General features: G+C 39.3%; 1 protein-coding gene across 1 annotated transcript in view; it reads left to right on the top strand.

Moving 5' to 3' along the window:
* Nucleotides 1-22120, top strand: part of LOC148348252 (cadherin-18) — a 107822-nt gene that overhangs the window by 61294 nt on the left and 24408 nt on the right. Inside the window, exons 4-7 of the mRNA XM_088322259.1 lie at nt 4335-4454; nt 15508-15675; nt 16200-16387; nt 19715-19968. Of these exons, the coding sequence (XP_088178385.1) occupies nt 4335-4454; nt 15508-15675; nt 16200-16387; nt 19715-19968 (730 nt within the window). The remainder of the gene's footprint in view (nt 1-4334; nt 4455-15507; nt 15676-16199; nt 16388-19714; nt 19969-22120) is intronic.

Genomic DNA, 22120 nt, shown 5'->3' with positions numbered 1-22120 from the left:
AATGTACCCCAAAATCAAGTACAAAAGCAACATGCAAAACTACATGCATCCGAAATTGTGCTCCCTCCAAAGGGGTTAGGTTGATATTTCACAAACCCCGACTAATTCCACTCCAAATTTTGCTCTATTTTGGGGGTAATATTCCTGAAAATGAATGGCCATCCCTTGCTCGTGGCATCTTTTTTTTTAATGTCATTTTATGAAGTCATGTATCCAATTTATTTAATGTAGCGCAAACACGTATACAAGTACACAAGAAAAAGGCAAACTTAGAAAATACCACTCCTTCAAATCTTTGCTCAGCTGGGGTAGATAGTTCTAGATGTGGATGCATCCCTCGCCTGTGCACCAACTAATTCACGTCATCAGCATAAGATGACATAACAGGTCTCAAAAATAGATGAAAGTAGTTAAGCAACATGAAAACTCTTCAAAATTATGGTCACTTGGAAGTTTAAATGAAGGGCCACCCCTCACTCAGGGCCACAATTTTGTAAACGTATTATAAAATCATGAATCAGTCCTATAAAGTAGCTCGAAAACTTACAAAAAATAACACAAGCGACAGGCAATGGCAGGAAAATCCACATCCTTCCAATGTTGCCCCCTTTAGTGTTAATAATCCTACAAATAGAATGCTTACCTTGCTCGGGGCACCGTTTTTATGCATCTGCATGAGATCACATATCAAGTCAGGAATTAATATCAATAATTATGATAACAAAGTCAAGACAATAACAGCACCGCAGGCAGCACATCTCGCCAGCGTGGTGGCGCGATCTTCGCCCCGGTTGCGCAATTATAAAACGCCGGGTTAATGGAGCCTGTCATACCATTGCAGACACACTCCTGCTGTTCCATTGGCCAATGATGCCTGGCGGTAAGATGGGCACTGCGTATTTACGGTAGATAAAAACTGCCAGCGAGCCACCCTTATTTGTCTGGAGAAAAAGAAAGGTCATTTCCTGGGGAAAAAAACGACGCCTCTGTTGCATTAATTGTTATGGTGGTCACATCACAGGAGTTTATAATCCCAGCACATCTGGCGTCAACATGCAAACTATGAAAACGTCCTCTCCAAAGGTTTGCTCACTTTTGTGTTACTATTCTTCTACTTCAAAATGTATCTTGGGTTTACAGTCGTACAAATGAAAGGCTGCTCTTGCTAGTAGGCACCATTTGTTTACGTCATTGTAAAATATAATTCAGATATTCATAAAATATAGCTCAAGAACTCTTAAAAGTACACAAGCGTCATTCAAACCCTGAAAATGTCCACTCCTTCCAAATAACTTTATAAAAAATAATTAAAAGGCTGCCATTGCTTTGGGCACCATTTTTCTATGCAATTATATAATATATGTCAGTTATACATTACATAGCTTTAAACGTTGTAAAAGTACACAAACAACACGCAAACCCTGAAAAATTTAACTCTTAAAGTTTGCTCCCTTAATAGTTAAAATTCCAACAAATGAAAGTAAGTCTGCTCTCACCTGGCGCACCATATTTGCATAAAATAATATGTAAAATGTATAAAACTACACAAGTAGCACGGAAACCATAGAAAATTCTCACTTATTCAAATTTTTTTTTTTGTTGTTTGTATGAGGGAAGAAAAAGACCATGGAGAAAAAAAAACAGCCACAGTAATAATTGTTACATTGGTCACATCATGGGAAGGTTATGATAATCCGGGCTCGTCTGGCATCGTCTCATGAGATTGGGATCATATTTGCAGTCGATATTGCCAGGCACGTTCCCAGGAGAAGAAAAATTGGCCGGGAAAATGCAAGCGGCATTTCCTGCGAAAAATTGGTCACAGGCTTTGAACAGGATCAGTTCTGACAGCTTGCCTTGCTTATCAAATATAACAAAATGTTTTGAAGGAAAGAACTTCTAGAATGGGTTGGGATCATTGGGATGCACAATATGCAAAATGTCAAAAACAAATATAAGAGCAAACTTGTTCCGAGGGCAGATTGTCATGGTAATTTTAAGTTTGTATTTTTATTTAACTGAATTTGACCTTGTATATATAGTAAAATATAAATAATATTTGAATCATTGATGAATCATTTTCTCATTTAGAAGTATATTTTACATTCTACAATTTATTTTAAAAGTAATAGTTAATGTATTATTTATTTAAGACTTTAGGTTTTGTCTCCTTTGTTTTTTAATATTTTGGTAGTACGATAAGAAAGTTAACAGAAGAAAATTAATTTTAGTTCAAAGTATTTTTAAGTTTACAATGTATTCTAAGAATTTTAAGAAAATTATGAATTAAAAAAATATTACATTTGGGGGATTTTGTTTTACAATTCATTCTAGGATTTTATTCTGTGAAATAAGAAATAGGATATTTAAAAAAAATAATAAAAATGGTTATCATCCATCTATCCATTTTTTGCACTGCACTAGGGATACGGATAAAATGTTGTCAATCGAATTATTATACCTTCCAAATGTTGGATTGTTTTAATTTTTTAGCTATAATAATAAAACAATACAAAGTTGAAATATTAAAATTGTTAATTTTTTTCATCTTCAGTATATTCATACATGTTTCAATAAACTTGTAAAGTCATTGTCCTTTAATAAATAATTGAAATATTAATATTAATTGAAAAAGTAAGAAAAAAATATATTATTTTAGGGTATTCGTTTGCATGTTTTACAATTTATTTTGATCATTATTTTTTTATGTAATAAGATAAATAATAGTTGAATAATTAATACTTATTGTTTTATTTCACTATTAAGTAAAAAAAAAGATATGACAGTAATAGAAAAAATTATTAGGATTTATTTTTTGATTTTACGTATTACTTTTATATATTTGACCATTTATCTTAAGATGTTTTTTAAAAAATAATAATAACAGTTGAATAATGATGAATTAATGTTCTGATTTTTAGTAATGTTTTTCATTTATTATGTTTTATTTTTTGACCACCTTAGTGGTCAAAACGACCATGTTCCTCGGGAGGCCCTGTGGGGGGTGCTTCGGGAGTATGGGTCTTATCCAGGCTGTGCAGTCCCTGTATGCCCGGCGCCAGAGTCTGGTCCGCATTGCCGGCAGTAAGTCGGATTCGTTCCCGGTGAGGGTTGGACTCCGCCAGGGCTGCCCTTTGTCACCGATTCTGTTCATACCTTTTATGGAGAGAATTTCTAGGCGCAGCCTTGGTGGGGAGGGAGTCCGGTTTGGGGGCCTCAGCATTGCGTCACTGCTTTTTGCCGATGACCTGGCGCTGTTGGCTTCCACAAGCCGTGATCTTCAGCTCTCGCTGGAGCGATTCGCAGCCGAGTGTGAAGCGGCCGGGATGAGAATTAGCACCTCTAAGTCCGAGACCATGGTAGTTAGCCGTAAAAGGGTGGTATTCTCCCTCCGGGTTGTGGATGAGATCTTGCCCCAAGTGGAGGAGGGAGGAGTTCAAGTATCTTTGGGTCTTGTTCACAAGTGAGGGTAGGATCGAACGGGAGATCGACAGACGGGTCGGTACAGTATCTGCAGTCATTCGGACCCTGTACCGGTCTGCCGTGGTGAAGAAGGAGCTGAGCCGAAAGGCAAGGCTCTCGATCTACCGGTCCATCTACGTTCCTACCCTCACCTATGGTCATGAACTGTGCGTTATCACCGAAAGAACATGATCCCGGATACAAGTGGCTGAAATGAGTTTCCTCCGCAGGGTGTCTGGGTTCTCCCTTAGAGATAAGGTGAGAAGCTCAGTCATCCGGGAGGGACTCTGTGTAGAGCCACTGCTCCTCCGCATTTAGAGGAGCCAGGTGAGGTGGCTCGGGCATCTAATAAGGATGCCCTCTAGACGCCCCCCTTGGGAGGTGTTCCGGGCATGTCCCACCGGCAGGAGGCCCCGGGGGAGACCCAGGACACGTTAGAGAGACTATGTCTCTAGGCTGGCCTGGGAACGCCTCGGGATCCCGTCGGATGAGCTGGAGGGGGAGGCTGGGGATAGGGACGTCTGAGCTTCCCTTTTGAGGCTGCTGCTCCCGACCCCGGATGAGCGTAAGACAATGGATGGATGTTTTATTTTTGTTTTTTTATCTGTGTATTATGCACATAACCACCGTGGCCCAGTTCAATTTCTGTTGCGTCCGATGTTTTGCAATTATTCTCAATTTTCGACTGGTCACTTGCATTAAATCGTTATTTACCGCCGTAAAACATTGTTTACAAGGCACACTTGAGGTAAAGAAATGTGCATCATACATAAATAAATAAGGTAATAAAAATGTTTGTATTATAAAATGTTTGTTCACGATTGTTTCCAGGTATTTGATTTTCTTTTTAAATTTTTTTTTTTTTTTTTTAGGTACGTCGGTTCTTCAAGTGACGGCAACAGATGCCGATGACCCGACATACGGAAACAGCGCCCGTATTGTCTACAGCATCCTTCAGGGGCAGCCATATTTTTCTGTGGACCCAAAAACAGGTGACCCCTCAAAAAGAGTAGCACACTGCATTTCCCATCCTTTCAGGGGTTTGTATGGGTGCTTGAACTCATGGAAAAAGACTATTTGGTGAAGTGCTTGTAAATGCTTAAAATTGTCACTGTTTCATAGGTGTTGGGCTGGTCTCAGGAGATAGGGTTAGAAACTAGGGTTTAGGCTTTGAATAAGGGTTTTAAAGTTATTTTATGGTTCCAAAATAGGATTCGGGATAAGGTTAGAAACTAAGGTTTAGGGTCCTTTTTATGGTATTAAATTCAATTTAAGGTACTGAACTATGGTTGAAACTAGGGCAGGGGTCGGGGAGTGGCCAAGGTGTCAGCGTCCTGTATTACTTTCAACGTTAAAGTAATTGCTAACAAAATCAACAATTACCGAACTACAAATTACAAACAATTATGTTTGAATGCTCGGCATCTAGCCCAATTTATTTCCTTCCTGTATGACTTTCAAATTTAAAGTGATGGTATAGTAACAAAAAACTCTGGAACTACTAATTAAAAAAGAATAATTTTGCAATGTTTGCAATGCGGTAACATACACTACAAATTTGTTTACTTTTCTTAAATTATGCTAGCCTGATTTTCATGAAACACAGAAAGTAACGAAGGTAATGTATGCATACAAAATCAATAATTCTGGAACTACAAATTACAAAATTGAAATGTTGAATGTTAAGCATCTACTCCAATTTCATTTTGCAGTTTAAGGGAAACAAAGGAAGTGACCAATTTGCCATATACTCTATGACTTTCAAAGTTATAAATATGATATGTGAAATAAAATTAACCGGTCTGGACCTACAAACAACGGAATTAGAATATTGAATGCTCAACATCTTATCGCTGCTCGTATTACAATTTCTTGTCCAATATGCCAACATCCACTACAACTTTCAAAGTAATTCTAACTAATCAAACTAAATGAAAATGTTGAAGGTTTAACCTTAATTGCTAGCTTGCTGTGGAGTAACCTTTCTCAAATTTACGCCAGAGAAATTTTGTGGCCAATGTTTCAAATTCCTGTACGAAAAAGTAACAAAATTCTATCAAAATAAACAATTCTGGAGCTATAAACAGAATATACATTTTCAAAACCTACTGCTTATTGCCAGATTGCTGTACTGTCACATCACTATCTACAATGTATACTTTGCAAATTCCTGTATGTCTTTCAAAGTAACAGTAATGTTTGGCCAATAAATTTTGCCAACATTATGTTTAATACTTGACCATTTATTTTAAGATGTTTGAAAAAAATACTAACAGTTAAATAATGTTGAATTTTTAAAGTAACAGTGATGTTTTGCCAATAAAATAAACAGTTCTACTTTAAATTACCTAAGAAATAAATAATGCTTGGTCTCTGTGAAGTAATATCTACTCCAAATTTCTTTTCTCATTCATGATAGAGCAGTTTCCTGGAAGTGCCTTGATCTAAATTATTATACGACCGTCAAAATAAATGTAAAGCATGTCAAACAAGATAAATTTTTTTCTGGAAAACACATTATAAAAAAGAAAACTGCAGTTTGCTGTAAAGTACTATCTACTACAAAATCTTTATTAACTTTCCCTATATGAATGGTTGCGCAGTTTCCTGGCTACACAGCAACTGCCTGAGGTTACTATCCTTGTACAATATTTTCAGCAAAAGTAATGCCATGCTAACAAAATAATATTACCAGAACTACAAATTACAACAAAAAAAATCATGCTAGCTTTAGGTGAAGTAACAGCTACTTACAAAATCCTTGTATACTCCCTGCTCCTTGTTAACCTTTCTCAAATGTATGCTAGTGTGATTCCTTGGCAACACAGGAAGTGTTTCTACTTTCTGAACAACTTTCAGAGTGATAGTAATGCTTTGCTAACAAAATGAACAATTCTCGCAGTGATAATTATAAAAGTCAACATGTTCTTTTGTTTTTTCATATCAAGAACAATTTCATACTGCGTTAATGAAAAATGTCTTTTTTTTTCATTTTAAGTGTCGCAGCAGGAAACCGCCAAGATCTTTTTGTAAGGCGCCGAAAGCAGCAATTAAATGTCGACGGCTCCTAGACGTAGGCAACATTTTGACGCGATGTGAGAAATGTCTGGTTGGAAACATTTCTGTATCGTTTGTCATGGCGTCAAAGACAGTTCCAATCAGGTATCACACCACAACCAGGCCCAGAAGTCTACTCTTGCTTTAATTATTTATTAATACCCTAGGTCAAGCTTGAAACCCTACCTTAAAACCATAACTCAAAACCCCATTGAATAACTTGCATTTGAGTTCCTAATTTGAAACCCTAACTCCTGTTTTAAAGTCCTATTTTTCAACATTCGTTTTTCCTTTTTGGTTTAAGTTTCTTTAAAACCCGATCAATACTAGGAGGGTTTGAAATCTTTGAAGTTGTAACCCAGAAACTGGCTTGAAAGTTCAAACGTTAACTCTGAATTGAATACCTTGTTTAAAAGCCTTACTTTTGCTTAAAAACCTGATTTTCACACCCCAATTTGAAACCTAAACCTTAAGTTTAAACATTACTTTAAATCCTAAAGCCCGACAATGCATTCAAACATTTTCTTAAAATTCCTAGTATTTAATTTGAAACCTGATTTTTACACATAATTTTAAACTAACACTCGAATTGAAACTTGTCTCGAAATCTGAAAGTTGCTTAAAAACTACTTTCGAAGCATACCAAGTTAAAGAATCAAAACCCGATAAATGAACCTGCATCCAAGTCCTCAACTTGAAATCTTTACTTTGTTTTAAGGCCAACTTAACATTTGAAACCTTACATTCTGTAATGAAATGTCACTTGAAATTCCTAACCCTGAAACTGACTTGAAAGTTTATGCAAAAAACACTGAATTGGAACCCTTCTTAAAGATTTGAAACGCAAACCCTTATTTGAAACCTCTCTTGAAACCCTAATTTTGCTTAAAACATTGCTTCTTTTTTTGAAGCCATGAACCACACTTAATCCTTTCATTATTTGAAAGATTTATTGAAATCTTAACATTGTTTTGACCTCAGTAGAAATATTTACAGTATTCCTTTTTAAACACAGACTTGAAACTTTCTTTTAAGGGCTCACCTTGAGTTAAAACCGTATTCCCACTCCCCAATTTAAAACCCCTAATTTTCTTTTTGTCGCGATCCTAACCACTATTTGTAATCTTCATGTTGCCCATACCCTTTGAAAACCAATTTTTTAAACCATAACCTAGACTTAAAGCCCTTCTTTAAAACCACGCTTGGGCTTAAAACAATACTTCCTCGTTTTAGTTTGAAACTTCAAGTATAATATGTAGGAAACTATTTCTTATATGCAATGACCTAACTCTGAAACCTTCGTTGGCAACCTAAACCCTTGTTTAAAAATGTATTTGAGCTTCTTACTCTGGCTTCAAAGACATTTTTGATTTATTTAGTATGGATTTAAAATCTTAACTGTCTATTAAGGACTATTCAACCCTCTACAAAGGTCTGTTGACCCAACAAACGTACCTGCGCCGTGCAGCGTCCGTGCTACCTGACTCGCTGATTCAGCGATTATTCGGTGCCGTAATTGTGACCCGGGGCAGGGCACGCAATGCTTGGCCAGCTGAACACGGCACGCACTCGGTTACACAAGTGGCCTGTTGTTTTCGCCACTGGCCATCCACCCTTGCCCCTCAAATTGGCACGCATGGAAGTAAAGAAGAAAAGCCAAGAGTGGGAGGAAGGAGTTTGTTCCAGCGTGTCCTGATTCTGATTCATGAAACTGAATCAAATCTTCCCTAAATGGTTTTGCACCCCACGCATTGAAAATCGATTGCCTTTTGTGCAGGGATTTATATCCCTAATTACAGACTTTCCTGCATGAAGAGGACTGGATCAAGTCATCGAGCTAAAGTCAGTTCAAGTTTTACACGTTTTACACTTTCAACTATAGACGTTTCTGGACTGAAATAAGATCCGATCGTCCCTGTATCGTTTCACACTGTACAGGTCGAAAATTAACCGGCTTTTTTGCGCCTGAGATTCAACAAATTGTTTAAGGTTCTATACTATTACTTAGTGGATGGTTTCACACACTATGAGGATTAGATCAAGTCATGAAGTTCTTAACTAAAACTGGATCAATATGTCCCTGGATCATTTTAGTGGATTTCCCTGCAGAATGAAGACTGGATCGAGTCATTCAGTTCCAGAAACTTTATCTGTAACTGTTTCTGTACTGAAACCAGATTGAATTGTCAATAAATGATTTATTTCTGGACTGAAAACCGCTCAAAACGTCCCTGATTCATTACAGGATTCAAACCCTTACTTGGTAGCCTTCCCCGCCCAACGGGAACTGGATCAAGTCATTAAAATTCCAGCCTGTTCAAGCTGAAAACGGTTCACATCTCATCTATATACAAGATGGACTGAAACCGGATTTAATTGTTTTTGAATTTCTACCATTACTTGTTAGACTTTCCTAAATCTTGAGGACTGGCTCAAGTAATGAAGTTCCAGTTCAAACCCTCATTCACGATTGCTTCTGGACCGAAACCTGATCAGACTGTCCCTAAAACAATTTCAGATTTATAACCTTAATCTTTTGACTTTTCTGCACAATAAGGGCTGGATCGAGTCACCAAGTTCGTGTCTGGACTAAAAAAATGGGTTGTATTGTCCCTGAAATATTTTGAGATCTATAATCTCTATTAGGAAACTTTCTTCTACTATGAGGAGAGAAACAAGTCATCATGTCGCAGCCCGTTCACAGTTCACACCTTCATTTATGAATGCTTCTGAACAGAAACTCGATTTGCACAGCAAGAATTTGAGATCTATTACCTTAATCAGCAGACTTTTCTGCACGATGAAAACAGAAAAAAGTCATCAAGTTTGCGACTGTTCACAGCTTCATCCATTAATGAATGGTGGTGGACTGAACACGGATTTGATATTCTATGAATCACTTATGGTCCTCTACCCGTACCTATATTTTCCTGTACGCTGAGGATTGGATGAAGTCATGAAGTTGCAGACATACACACCTTGATCCATGGATGATTGTTGAAGGAATGAAACTTTTTTAAATAATATAGACTACTAAACTACTACAATATTGTCTGAACTGAAACCAGATGAATCATACCTTGGACATTTTAAGATTCATAACTTTACTATGCAGAAATTCCTGCAGAATAATTAATTATGTTGCAGACTATTCACACCATCATCCTTAAACATTTTTTGTGGACTGAAACCTAATTCCATTATTCATTCATTCATTCACTGTGTGAATAGGATGAAGTCATCAAGTTCCAGACAAACACGTATTGGTCCATTGATAATCGTTTCATGACTGAAACTGAATTGAATCATCCATAAATGATATTTTCTGGACTGAGACCACATTGAATTGTCTGTGAAACATTTCGAGATCTATAACCTTACTCAGCAGACGTTCCTGCACGATGAGGATAGAAACAAGTCATCGGGTTCCAGACTGTTCACACTTTCATCCATAAACAATTGTTTATGGACTGAGAAAAGATTGAATCATCCTTAATCTTTTGTGGACTTAAACTGGAGTGTATTTTCCCTGAAAGGTTTTGGGAAATATGGCCTCACATGGTAGACTTCCCTCCAGTACGGGGACTAAATCAAGTCATCAAGTTTGTACCTTGACTTTAAAGTTGATCAAATCGTCTTTGAATCATTTTGATTCAGTGAACGATCACATTCAGTCCGATTTGCCAGTCATCCAACAGTGGCTTCCTTTTATTTCTTTGGCTGCCAGCTTGTCAGCAGCTCATCTTCTGTGCTGAACCCAAGCACAGAGCAACACACACCCCTACCTAATGCCTCCAGCATCGTAAATGGGCTACTTCAGCCATCCTGCCTGGTTGGTGTTGGGGGGGCGACGTGGTGTCATGGCATCGCTGGTGGGGACGGTGAGGCCCAACCCTCAGACCTATTTATGACACCCCTTCCTCACTCACGAGTTTGCACTTACACTTTGTATTTACTGTACGCTTCCACTTGACACCTTACCTATCCCTTGAGTTTTCTTCAAAAGTCACCGGGCTCGGTGAAATTACATTTGGTGAAGGAAAATGAGCTGGCAAACCAGGGGAAGACAATGGGCTCGTCAGACCCACCACCTAAGAAGGCCAATTTCTTGGCTGATCTGGGATTTGCCGGCGATGAAGTTTACAAAATGATCCGATACGGATGACTGTTACGCTGTCAATCACGTCGGAACTCTGTCGGAAAAAAACTTTTGATTGCCATCTGGCTAGCGCGACGGGAGGGGCCAGGATTCCGGAAGACGGAGATTGAAGGGCGCCAGGCTAATCTGGGCTAATCCCTTTTGTCCACCGGGGAGATTGCGTTTCTTCAGAAGTTTGCCGCCAGACAAAGCGGCAGCCGACGCGATGCTATCGACGTTAATAGAGCGAAGAGGTTGGGCACGGGGCCACCGCAAATTGGCCCTGATTCAAAGGAGTCGACTGCGCCTCAATTATTTTCTAGATTAACCCGGCAGCCTTGTGGTCAGACAGCGTTAGCTACCTTTCCGTGTTTCAAAGTTGAGCTTTCAAAGGGATTGTTCGGGTGGTTTCTTTTTTTCACTTGTCAAACTGAAAACAGCAACGTCAGCATAATAGCAGTTTTTCAGCAACCGGAGCTAGCGCTGTTTGTTGCAGATTCTCGTCGGTGGCTGTAACTTTTCAATTCAAGTCAAGTCATGTTTATTTGTATAGCCCTTAATCACAAAGAGTCTCAAAGGGCTGCACAGACCACAGATTATTGCAAACCACCACTATTATTTGAATTTTTCTTCCATAGTTAATCCTTTTTAGCTTGGATGCTAACTGGAGTTCTTGATGATTATTCTTTCTCAAAAAACGAGCGCGCATAATTGTTGGATGAATGTGGGTCATGTTTGGTTAATGGAGTCAGATAACTAATTCGAACAATTTGGTAAACGGTACATTTTGATAGATAAATTCCCAACAGAATGGATTGCCGAAACGAGTAAAACGGAAGACTGGTGCGATGTGATCAAGAAAAAAAGAACGATTAAAAAATGGCCATTATTTGCAGTCATTGTATGTATTTTTGTGGTTTGGTTCATGGTATTTACAAGTAAGAATTGTAAAGTTGGAGTTTTACGTTACTCTGGCTCGCCGCCGAGCGTGGTCGGTCTCTTTCTCGATCCAGCGTACTCATTGACCCACTTTGAAAATCCGACCAATCGGCTTTATTTGCTGACCTTTTGAGTCTCATCAAAAGAGTCTCCATGAGTCACTTTTGAATGGGGTAAATTAGCCATGCACTGCCTTTGATTGATATGAATAGCGCGCAGAAAACGGATTAGCCGTTAACTTGGAAAGGTTTCAATTTACCACGTCGCTATCATCTTGTTATACAGTATTTCTTCAAGGCCTGATTATTTCATGAGTGGAAGTTCAAACACTCTTCCTGTCAAAATTGATCTTTATCATATGTAGTCATCATTGGTAGCCAGGCTAAAATAGGTGTATGACTTTTTTAACAAAATAAATTATTCTGGGACAACAAATTACACGGGAGCTTTATATACAAATATACTTGCCTCATTCGTCACACTTCGTTGAACTAAAATAATAAAAGAAATACAAAATGGGATTTTTAGCAGTGAACGGGCAATATCAGCTCAATCTACTAAACTGGGCCTTCTGAAGCTGAGAAAATACTGCACTTTATGGTCTTTACATGAAACTAGACTGAACGTCAGCTCTTTTACCCCATTACTGCCTTCTAGCGGCGAGAAGGAGCATTTAGTTTGTAATTATTAAAAAAAAAATCTTAACTTTTGACCGAAACCTCACTTTTTTGCTGACATACTCAGAAATGTACGTGGGGCTGGATTTAATCATCCAACAAGCCAAATATGATCCGCGGGCTGTATGTTTCAAATGTCTGCTTTACTGGAAAGAGAACACTGCTCAGTTTTTTTTTTTTTTTCAACTCGATCTTGGTTTTGGAAGATCGATAAAAACGATTTATTTGCAGGCCTTCTTGCGCCATCTTGAAATTCCCCGAGAGCGTTCCCAGTCGAGCGTATTATTGGAGAGGTTGGCAAGTTCAGCCAAAATTTAGCACTCAGGGGGACGTTGGCTAGCTAGCGCCACGGAATGAAGAGAAAACAGCTTATTGCACCTGTTAAATCAAGGAGGATTGTCTGGGAACATTCACGTGAAATGTGGGACCAATGCCAGAAAATGTAAATCAAATAAAAGGAGTCCTCGATGCACTGATGAGCAGTTCTTCAATGTCAGGGAAGGAAAAGAGAAAACTCCACAAATGAAATGAAAGCATAGGGTTTGAACAGGTCCTTGGAATCCTTGAAAAGGATTGAATTTGGGTTGAAGGGCTTGTAGATGCTTAATAAGTCTGATTAAAAATAGTGCAGAAACGGCTCTGCGGTGTCTGCTTTGCGATTGCATTTCTTCCCCCCTCGCTATTAACTGCAGCCGGCATTAGTTTGTACAGCATTTTCTTATGAAGCATTAAACATGGCATTATGACAGGTGTATTAGTTCAAGGTTTATACATTAATTACTGACATTTATTTTGGGCCATGCAGAAAAATAAATTGTTGGCAAATTGTAATGGGAAGAACTTCCTGCAGTTGAGAAAGAAGGCTACATATTACTGTGATTTTTAGCCGACACCGATATGGGCAAACATTTGAGAAGTTATACTTAAAAACAAATATGTTTGTGATTTATTCAGCATCTTAAAATCATATGTCTTGATGAATGCACAAGCAATATTAAAAAATAGTTTAGGTAAATCACAAATATATTTCTGGCTCTGCAAAATACAGTACATGATTGACACCAAATTTCTTCTTGTAAAGGTAATAGAGACGCTGAAAGTTCTTATAAAGTGCTTGAATTTGGCTATGAAAAGGCATCAGGCCAAATTTGAGCTTTAAACACATTTTTTTGTGTATAACACACATTTTTTTTCTACCGATGTTTTCCCATTACCAACTATAAATCTAATATCCCCGAAAATCACAATAACCCATCACTTGTGAGCTATTTTCAGAACCAGCCTGCAGGCTACTAAGGGTAACACATTGGTGAATCCTGGTGTATATATTAATAGTTTTCTCCATCTGTGATGTTATTAAAACAGATACAAGAATACTTAAATGAAAAAGAAAAACAATTCAAATACAATAACCATTTAAAAATGACAGAATGTGCACTCATGAAATAAAGATATTCATTATCCAGTTTAAAGCTCTAAGTGTGCCGATATACAGTGCATCCGGAAAGTATTCACAGCGCTGCACGTTTTCCACATTTTGTTATGTTACAGCCTCATTCCAAATTGTATTAATTCAATCTCTTATCTCAAAATTCTACACAAAATACTCCATTATGACGATGTGAATTTTTTTTTTCCTTTTTTTGAATTTATTAAAAATAGAAAACCAAGAATTCACATTTACATAAGTATTCACAGCCCTTGCCATAAAGCTCAAAATTGAGCTCAGGTGCATCTTTTTTCCACTGATTATCCTTGAGATCTTTCTACAGCTTAATTGGAGTCCACCTGCAGTAAATTCAGTTGATTGGACATGATTTGGAAAGGCACACACCTGTCTATATAAGGTCCCACAGTTGAGTGTGCATGTCAGAGCACAAACACCAAGCATTAAGTCAAAAGAGCTGTCTGTAGACCTGCGAGACAGGATTGTCTTGAGGCACAAATCTGGGGAAGGATACAGAAAAAATTCTGCTGCTTAGAAGGTCCCAATGAGCACAGTGGCCTCCATTATTCGTAAATGGAAGACATTTGGAACCACCAGGACTCTTCCTAGAGCTGGCCAGCCTTCTAAACTGAGCGATCGGGGAAGAAGGGCCTTAGTCAGGGAGGTGACCAAGAACCCGATGGTCACTCTGTCAGAGCTCCAGCGTTCCTCTGTGGAGAGAGGAGAGCCTTCCAGAAGGACAACCATCTCTGCAGCAATCCACCAATCTGGCCTGTATGGTAGAGTGGCCAGACTAAAGCCACTCCTTAGTAAAAGGAACATGGAAGCCCGTCTGGAATTTGCCAAAAAGCACCTGAATGACTCTCAGACCATGAGAAACAAAATTCTCTGGTCTGATGAGACAAAGATTGAACTCTTTGGTGTGAATGCCAGGCGCCATGTTTGGAGGAAACGAGGCACCGCTCATCACCAGGCCAATACCATCCCTACAGTGAAGCATGGTGGTGGCAGCATCATGCTGTGGGGATGTTTTTCAGCAGCATGAACTGGCAGACTAGTCAGGATAGAAGGAAAAATGAATGCAGCAATATATAGAGATATCCTGGATGAAAACCTGCTCCAGAGCGCTCTTGACTTCAGGCTGTGGCGAAGTTTCATTTTTCAGCAGGACAACGACCCAAAGCACACAGCCAAGATCTCAAAAGATTGGCTTCAGAACAACTCCGTGAATGTCCTGGAGTGGCCCAGCCAGAGTCCAGACTTGAATCCGATCGAACATCTCTGGAGAGATCTGAAAATGGCTGTGCACAAACGTCTCCCATCCAACCTGATTGAGCTTAAGACTTATTGCAAAGAAAAATGGGCAAAACTGCCTAAATATAGGTGTGCTAAACTTGTGGGATCATATTCAAAAAGACTTGAGGCTGTATTTGCTGCCAAGGGTGGATCAACAAAGTATTAAGCAAAGGCAATGAATACTTATGTAAATGTGATTTCTTAGTTTTCAATTTTTAATAAATTCAAAAAAAGTAAAAAAAAAAAACTTGTTCACATTGTCATAATGGAGTATTTTGTGTAGAATTTTGAGATAAGAGATTAAATTAATATTGGAAACCATATTGGAATGAGGCTGTAACATAATAAAATGTAGAAAAAGTGAAGCGCTGTGAATACTTTCCGGATGTACTGTATGTAGACAAGATATCCAACCAAACGGATGGAACTGAAAAAACTGTCTCATATATTTTCTGCCCATAAGATTTGTCGCTGATGGTATTTGTCCACAGGGACCATCAGAACGGCCTTAGCCAACATGGACCGGGAAGCACGAGAGCATTACACGGTGGTCATCCAAGCCAAAGACATGGCGGGACAAGTGGGCGGGCTGTCCGGCTCCACTCTTGTCAACGTCACACTTACTGACGTCAACGACAACCCACCAAAGTTCCTGCAAAGTACGTATGAGTAGCTCCCGACTCCAAGTACTTACCATTCGTCAATCTCTAGAGGACCTTTCCTAAAAATCCATGCCAAAATGCACGACAAAAGAAATGACAAATTTGATGCTCTCTTGCTCTGTATTCGTCAACGTCACGCTAACCGACAGTTCCCGTGAAGTACGTTTGTGTAGCGTCCTCGTCTAGTCCCGAGTCCACGTCCTTATGTTTCATCAAGTCTCCAGAGGACCGATCCTGCCATACTTGAAAATTAATAAATAGCTAGAAATACTGTATAAAATCAAAACATCAATAAATGACACTATGACATCCAGATGAAAGTACCGTATTTGCTGGACTATAGACCACACCTGACTATAAGCCTGCTCCAATACATTTTAAAGGAAAAAAAACATTTTCTACATACACAAGTCACATTTGACTATAAAGCTCCCCTTAGAAAAATGACGCCGGATTGAAATTATGTGACAAAAATTGCGGCACATAGTTATGATACTAAACACATCAATTTTTGACTGCAGAAAACTACCAGCAGTACGTGCCAGAATCCGCGCCGGTCGGCAAGCCGGTTGGCAAAATCAAGGCCAACGACGAGGACGTTGGCGTCAACGCCGATGTCAGGTACAGCATCATCAACTCGGAAGGCGCTAATACGTTCTCCATCGCTACTGACAAGGACACTAAGGAAGGGGTCATCACCCTCAAGAAGGTCAGTTGCCTGTTCAGTCTCCGGGTAGGGCAGTGCTTCTCAATTATTTTCTGTCACGCCCCCTCTTGGAAGAAGAAATCCTCTCTTCCAAAATTTTTTTGAAATTGAACAGGACAAAACAAAGATGGCTTAATATCGATGGTAAAACAGCACAATCGTCCATGCCAAATCTACACCTTTGGACACATTTAAAAAAAAAAAAAAAAAAAAAAAAACACACTCAAGCACCTTATCAGCGTGGTTGGGTTGTAAATGTCTTCAAATAAATGCTTAATTTATTTGGCTGTCCGCTGCCAGCATTTTTGAAATAGCAAGCACAGCAGTATGTGCTCGTCTCCCTTTAAGGTCACAGTGAAGTGCTACAGGAGCAGACTATTGTTTGTTTCTTAACCGCGTCTCTCTTCACCTGTCTACTTGATAAACGCACTGCATGGAGGCTAAATGTAAACAAAACAATCTCCCAATTAGAACACCACTGCGCCCTAGTGTAGGGAGAGGCAATGGCACTTTATTCTAGTAGAGTTTAAAAAAAGTTCCCCAAAGTCAAAGACGCACACCCACCCCACTATTTCAGAAACACTGGGTTAGGGTTAGTTACTCCCAACGAAGGGGTAGATAAAAATCCAGAGTCTTAGCCCGACCTAAATTTTGGCCCAGGTCAAGCCAAAAATGTCAGTCATTATGTTTGAGTCGAGCTTCTCTGTCGCTGACCGTATATATATTTTTTCAAAGAAATATTTGATTACAATACTGTGTACTAAAAATGTGTGGATACTAAAAGAAGACAAATGAATTTATTGGAAAAGAGAAAAAAAAAATTAAGAGCTATTGGCGTGGGCCATGATGTGCAAGAAATACTGGATTAAATCAGTAACTTGTCACAACTCACTGTCGCATTGCTTCACTAACATATTAGGCCACAAAAACTTGCCGAAAAAATATATTCAACCTAGAATAAAGTTGAGAAACACGTAAGCTAATTATGCTCATTTGAATTCTTATTGTTTGTATTTCAGAAAAAAATTCTGACCCAAAAAGAAATAAATCTCAAACTAATCAAATGTTAGTTCCACCCCAACCTAGTTCACTCTGGCCCAGAAATCCTAAGGAGACAAAACTCAAAGGAAACTGGCAAAAAAGTTCAGAAACACAGACTAATCATTAGTTAAAGTATTTTTGGGAAAATTCCTGACCCCAATAAGCAATATGTTAAACCAAACTAATATCTTAAGATCCACCCCAACCTGGTTCAACAAGGCCCAGAAATCTTAACGAAACAAAACTCAAAGAAAACTAGGAAAAAAGTCAAGCAGCACAAACCTAAGGGCGCGGTCACACAGCCTTTCACGGGTGTATCGAGGCTGAATCACGGCCAGAAGTTTCTGCCCGTGAAGCAGACGCTGTTGGACGCTTTAAAATCGCGATACAGACGAGATACAGCCGTACTTTACACGCGGCAAGAAATTCACACGCGGTTGGCCGCGCGAAAAAGTTTTGCGCTGCTCAAAACTTTAGACCACCGGTAACCGCGGGCGGCACACGTGGTACACACGAGGTAATGACGCAGTACAGACGCAGTACAGACGCGAAACGACGTGCTACGGCCGCGGCCAGGGCGTGGTTACACGCGGGTAGGACGCAAAATTTTAGCGGGTAATCGCGGGTGGAGCACGGTCATAGCACGTTTGTTCTCCGCCTGTATCGCGGTGTTATCACGTGAATTAGCGTGTGTAACGCGTGTGACGGTCAAACGCCTTTCTCCGCGTATATACAGCGCGATATGCCGAGCACACGTCAATGCCTGGCAAGTGGGAGCAAACCATCTGTCCTGCAGCACAGCAAAGTTCTGTTGTCAGCTCAATTTGCACAATAGAATCATTTGAGAACAAAAAACAATTCTTATTGAGAGGGAAACCTGACAGTTCCACACTCCAAATGTTGACAGTAAACATGAAAATATTTTGACTCCGAAAGACTATGAGGTCTTTCCTACCAACATGAAGAAAATCAAATCCATCCATTTTTTAGGTGGGCTTTCACCAAAAACGGGCGTCAGTTGTGCTCGAGACGTCAAGGGGTGAACATGGATCCCTGTCACCGTAGTGACCTCGTCTTAATCCATTTTTATTTCTTGACATTTCTTTTCATTTCATAACAAGATAATAAAATAAAAATGAAAAACTATTAGCGAATGAGTTGTCTGTCCCTGTGTGCCCTGCGATTGGCTGGCAACCAGTTCAGGGTGTCTCCTGCCCACTGCGCGGAGATGGCTGGGATGGGCTCCAGCCCCCCCGCGACCCTAATGAGGATAAGCGGTGTAGCTGATGAGATGAGATGAGAACTATTACAATAATAACATATTGGCTTCTTCTTCGGTGCCATAGCTTGAAATCTTGATCTTCACGGGACTGTGTCTTGAGCGGTTATGATTTCTACAGCCCGGCTCGGCAGCTTTTATACCCGTGGTCCACACGCGGAAAAGACGTGGAACTGACGCGATGAGGAAGCGGAACAGTCGCCGGCGTCTGTTTTGCGGGCATACCACAGATGAACAGCGGGTTGGCCAATTTTGCGCATTTTCTTCCGCGGTCAACCACGGGCAAAAAAAAATCGCAAAATTTTACCCGCGATACAGACGCAAAAGGCTGTGTGACCGGGTCCTAAGGTAGATTAGTATGTTTTAATTGTTCTTTTTGGTACCAAAAACTCCGTACCCAAAAATACCAAATCTCAAACCAAAGGAATATCTTAGTTCCACCCCAACCTAGTTCACTTTGGCCCGAACATTTTAGTGATGCAAATCTCAAAGCATACTTGCAAACACAGACACTCAGACGTAAATTAATTTAGCTTATTTTAATAATTATTTTTTTGTATTTTTAGACGAATCTCTGACCCCAAAATACAATATATTAAACCAAACAAATATCTTAATATCCACCCCAACTTAGTTCCTTAGACCCAGAAATCCTAATAAAACTTCTAGAAAACTAGAAAATAAGTTACGATCATTTAGCATGTTTCAATTGTTCTTTTTCTATTCAGGAAAAATCAATAAAATACGAAATCCCAAACCAAATGAAAATGTTGGTCTCCATCCTAACTTGGTTCACTTTTATTCAGAAATCTTAATGGGACAAAACCCGGAAAAAAACTAGTCCTCACAAACAAAATATGAAATATGGGGTTTTTGGATATGCCTAATTATCCAGAAAATATGGCAACTGGTCAGGCTCGGGTTGGTTTGGGTCTTAACGCCCGCGGGCCTGGGTTGGGTAGGGCTCAATTTCTTTTTCGGCCTGATCTTAATTTTAGTGTTTTTGCCAGCCGTTGAACTACGAACGCAAGAAGACTTACACGCTGCACATCGAGGGCACCAATACGCACGCCGATCCTCGCTTTTCCTACCTTGGCGCCTTCAAGGACACGGCTACGCTAAAGATTAGCGTTGGCGACGTGGACGAAGCGCCCGTTTTCTCGTTGGATTATTACATCTTGGACGTCTACGAAAACGCACCTGCTGGCACGGAAGTGGGCGCGGTCACCGCCAGGGACCCCGATGCCAGGAACAGTCCCGTGAGGTAAGGAAAACCGCAACTGTGTTAACCACGGCTAGCTAATCTTGAAAACGTATTAGTTTAATTTACATTGAATATAATCCAAGAGTCAAAAAGTATTTACAATTTTTAAATTGAAGTGAAATTGTAAATTGAATGTTTTGTTTTTTTATTGAATTCATTTTTATTTAGACTCAAAAATATGATATTTAAATAAAAAAAATACATTTGAAATTATTATTTGAGTTTAACTTAGATTTTCTTTTTAATTATGTATATTTTTCATTCTAAATGTATTAAATTAAAATAAATAAAACATAGCGCTTGTACGGCACAGTTCTAAGGTCTTGGGAACCTCCTGTGTGGGTTGAAACCCAGCTACCGGCCTTACTGTGCGGAGTTTGTATGTTCTCCGCGTGCTTGCGTGGGTTTCCTACGGGCACTCCGGTTTCCTACCACATTCAAAAGACATGCATGTCAGGTTAATTGGCCGGCCCAAATTGTCCCTAGGTGTGAATGAGCGAGTGAGTTGTCTGTCCCTGTGTGCCCTACGATTGGCTGGCAACCAGTGCCTGATGATTGCTGGGATGGGCTCCAGCACCCCCGCGACCCTACTGAGGATAAGCGGTGCAGCTAATGAGATGAGATGAGATATTATCTTTGAATATATTACAACATTTTATTTATTTTAGTTTTTATTTTAGTTCATTGGTTTTATTTGGGGGTAGGACGGCAGGACAGTGGTCAGTGCGTGTGCGGCACAGTTCTTAGGTCATGAGATCGAACCTTCCTGTGTGGAGCTTGCATGTTCTCCCCGTGCTTGTGTGAGTTTCCTCCGGGCACTTCGGTTTCTTCCCACATTCCAAAAACATAAATGTCAGGTGAATTGTCCGGTCCAAATTGTCCCTAGGTATGAATGAGCGAGTGAGTTGTCTGTCCCTGTGTGCCTTGCGACTGGCTTTATGGTGTCCCCTGCCCACTGCCTGAAGATAGCTGGGATGAGCTCCAGGACCCCCGCGACCTTACTGAGGATAAGCGGTACAGATGATAGATAGATGGTTTTAAAATTCCTCGCTGCGCACGCCCCCGGGTGTCAAGCCGTACTGTTCAAACAAACGAAGAAGAGTCACTTTCGTTTTCTGAGGCTTACGCGGCGTAGCATGCTAGCGGTGGGAAAGAGACACGACAAGCTTTATGCACTTTTCTTTTACTTGGTGCACATTTTTGTTCAAATATTTACGACAGCTTTACATCAAATTTACAGTTTAATTTAATTTAATTTATTTCAAAACTGAAATTCATTAGTTAATTTATTTTAATCGATTTCCAGCCCTAATATGTATATACTGGTATATGCATATATATACATATGCATCTTAAGTTTGTGTTAAGATGCATGTGTGGCCAAAAAGTTACACTTTTAAGTGTATTTTTAGCAGATATAATAATTGAAGTTTATGCACAGTATGTGCAATCCACCTTTGATTTCAGTTTTGGCTGGAGATAGGATTTTATAATCTTGCATATATATTGTAGGTGGGTTGAAACCGACCGTAAAATATCAAATGTAACAATTTCAATGACAGCATTTTATGATGTAGGGATTTTTTTCTTATTTTGTTAAATCGGACATTCTTGACAAAGTCAAGAATCATTGATGCATTCAACAAATTATGTGGTTTTTGTCTGTATTTGAAATCCAAAACAGGTCAGTGGCGACCCCAAGAGGAGGGTTAATGTGACAAAACTCAAAGCTAACTATGAAAATAGTTAAGAAACACAGGCTTAAGCTAATTTAGCTCATTGTTATAGTTTTGTTCACTCGTTCACTTTGGCCCAATATCCTATTGAGACAAAACTCAAGGCAAACTGGCAAAAACATTTTTAATAAACATGAATTTAAGCTACTGTTGTTATTATTTGTATTGAAGTAAAAATACAGTATATCAAATGACGCAGTCATTTTATTATCCACCCCAAACAAGTTGACCTAGAACCCAAAATCTTATCGTTGCAAAACTCTGGGTAAACAAGAAAAAAGTTGAGAAACACTCACTTCAGCTAATTTTCCTCATTTTATTTAATTATCTATATATCCTCTCCAACCTAGCGCACTTCGGCCTTGGAATTTAACGTCGAACAAATATTTCGGTGACAGATTTTTTTTTCATCTCTG

This window comes from Urocampus carinirostris, chromosome 18 (assembly GCF_059441175.1).
Source record: "Urocampus carinirostris isolate Australia breed hairy pipefish chromosome 18, RoL_Ucar_1.0, whole genome shotgun sequence".
Lineage (NCBI taxonomy): Eukaryota > Metazoa > Chordata > Actinopteri > Syngnathiformes > Syngnathidae > Urocampus > Urocampus carinirostris.
This window is presented reverse-complemented; position numbering and strand designations above follow the sequence as displayed.